Raw genomic sequence first — 909 nt, 5'->3', positions numbered from 1 at the left:
TAGACGCTTGTATTCCATCAGCGAGCTTTTAACTGTGGCCTTGAACGCTTCACGCTTGCAGTGGTGTGGGTGCCGGGTGCGTGGGGGCGCTGCAACTAGAGCCGGCAACGCAGCGCCCAGCGTGACTTTTGACGCTTGTCGTATTAGGTTTCGCCGCGGCCATTTTGTTTTGACCAAGTGCCATTTGTGTGCGTGCTTAAAGTGGGTTCGTTTTCTCCCAGTTTCACCGTGAATTCGTGAAAATGGTCGACAAAATCGACATGAGTCTCGACGACATAATCAAGACGAGCAAAGGGCGCGGTCGCGGCGCTAGAAGGGGCGGCCGCGGCGCCCCAAGCGCCCGCGGCCAATCGGGGCCGAGGCGTGGGGGCGGCGCGCCAAATTTCCGCCGATCGGGCGGCACAATTCAAAGGGGCCGAGGCCGAGGAGGCATCTCGCGCTCCTACACTCGGGTAAATTGCACCACATTGTTATTTTTGCATTTAATCAAGGAGCCCCGAAGGCCACCTGGACGCCAGCTGACCACCACAATTTTTCCGTTTAGGGCGACGTGAACAGTGCATGGAAGCACGACCTCTTCGAGGGCTACGGTGCTCGCAAGGTGGCGGCCGCCCGCGCCACCGTTCAGGCCACAATGGGGCCCACGAAACTCTTGGTCTCAAATCTCGATTTCGGCGTCTCCGACTCCGATATCCAAGAGCTGTTCGCCGAGTTTGGGCCCCTGAAAAGTGCCGCCGTTCATTACGATCGTTCCGGTCGGTCGTTGGGCACCGCTGATGTGATTTTCGAGCGCCGAAACGACGCCATCAAGGCGATGAAACAGTATAATGGGGTGCCGCTGGATGGGCGAGCGATGAACATCCAGATGACGACCAGTGAGATCCCGGTGCCGCCCAGACGAGTGGCGGG

General features: G+C 58.9%; 2 protein-coding genes across 2 annotated transcripts in view; one reads left to right on the top strand and one right to left on the bottom strand.

Moving 5' to 3' along the window:
* The window catches only part of LOC125503076, a 28,249-nt gene that overhangs the window by 9,977 nt on the left and 17,363 nt on the right, over nucleotides 1-909 (bottom strand). The gene's annotated exons all lie outside the window — the stretch shown is intronic.
* Nucleotides 123-909, top strand: part of LOC109539320 (THO complex subunit 4) — a 1,185-nt gene continuing 398 nt past the window's right edge. The window contains 2 exon segments of the mRNA XM_019906996.2: nucleotides 123-452; nucleotides 545-909. The exon segment at nucleotides 545-909 is cut by the window's right edge and continues 398 nt beyond it. Of these exon segments, the coding sequence (XP_019762555.2) occupies nucleotides 243-452; nucleotides 545-909 (575 nt within the window). The 5' untranslated portion in view covers nucleotides 123-242.

The sequence above is a fragment of the Dendroctonus ponderosae genome, unplaced genomic scaffold, assembly GCF_020466585.1.
Source record: "Dendroctonus ponderosae isolate FM_Combo_2020 unplaced genomic scaffold, Dpon_F_20191213v2 Dpon_F_20191213_12, whole genome shotgun sequence".
Lineage (NCBI taxonomy): Eukaryota > Metazoa > Arthropoda > Insecta > Coleoptera > Curculionidae > Dendroctonus > Dendroctonus ponderosae.
This window is presented reverse-complemented; position numbering and strand designations above follow the sequence as displayed.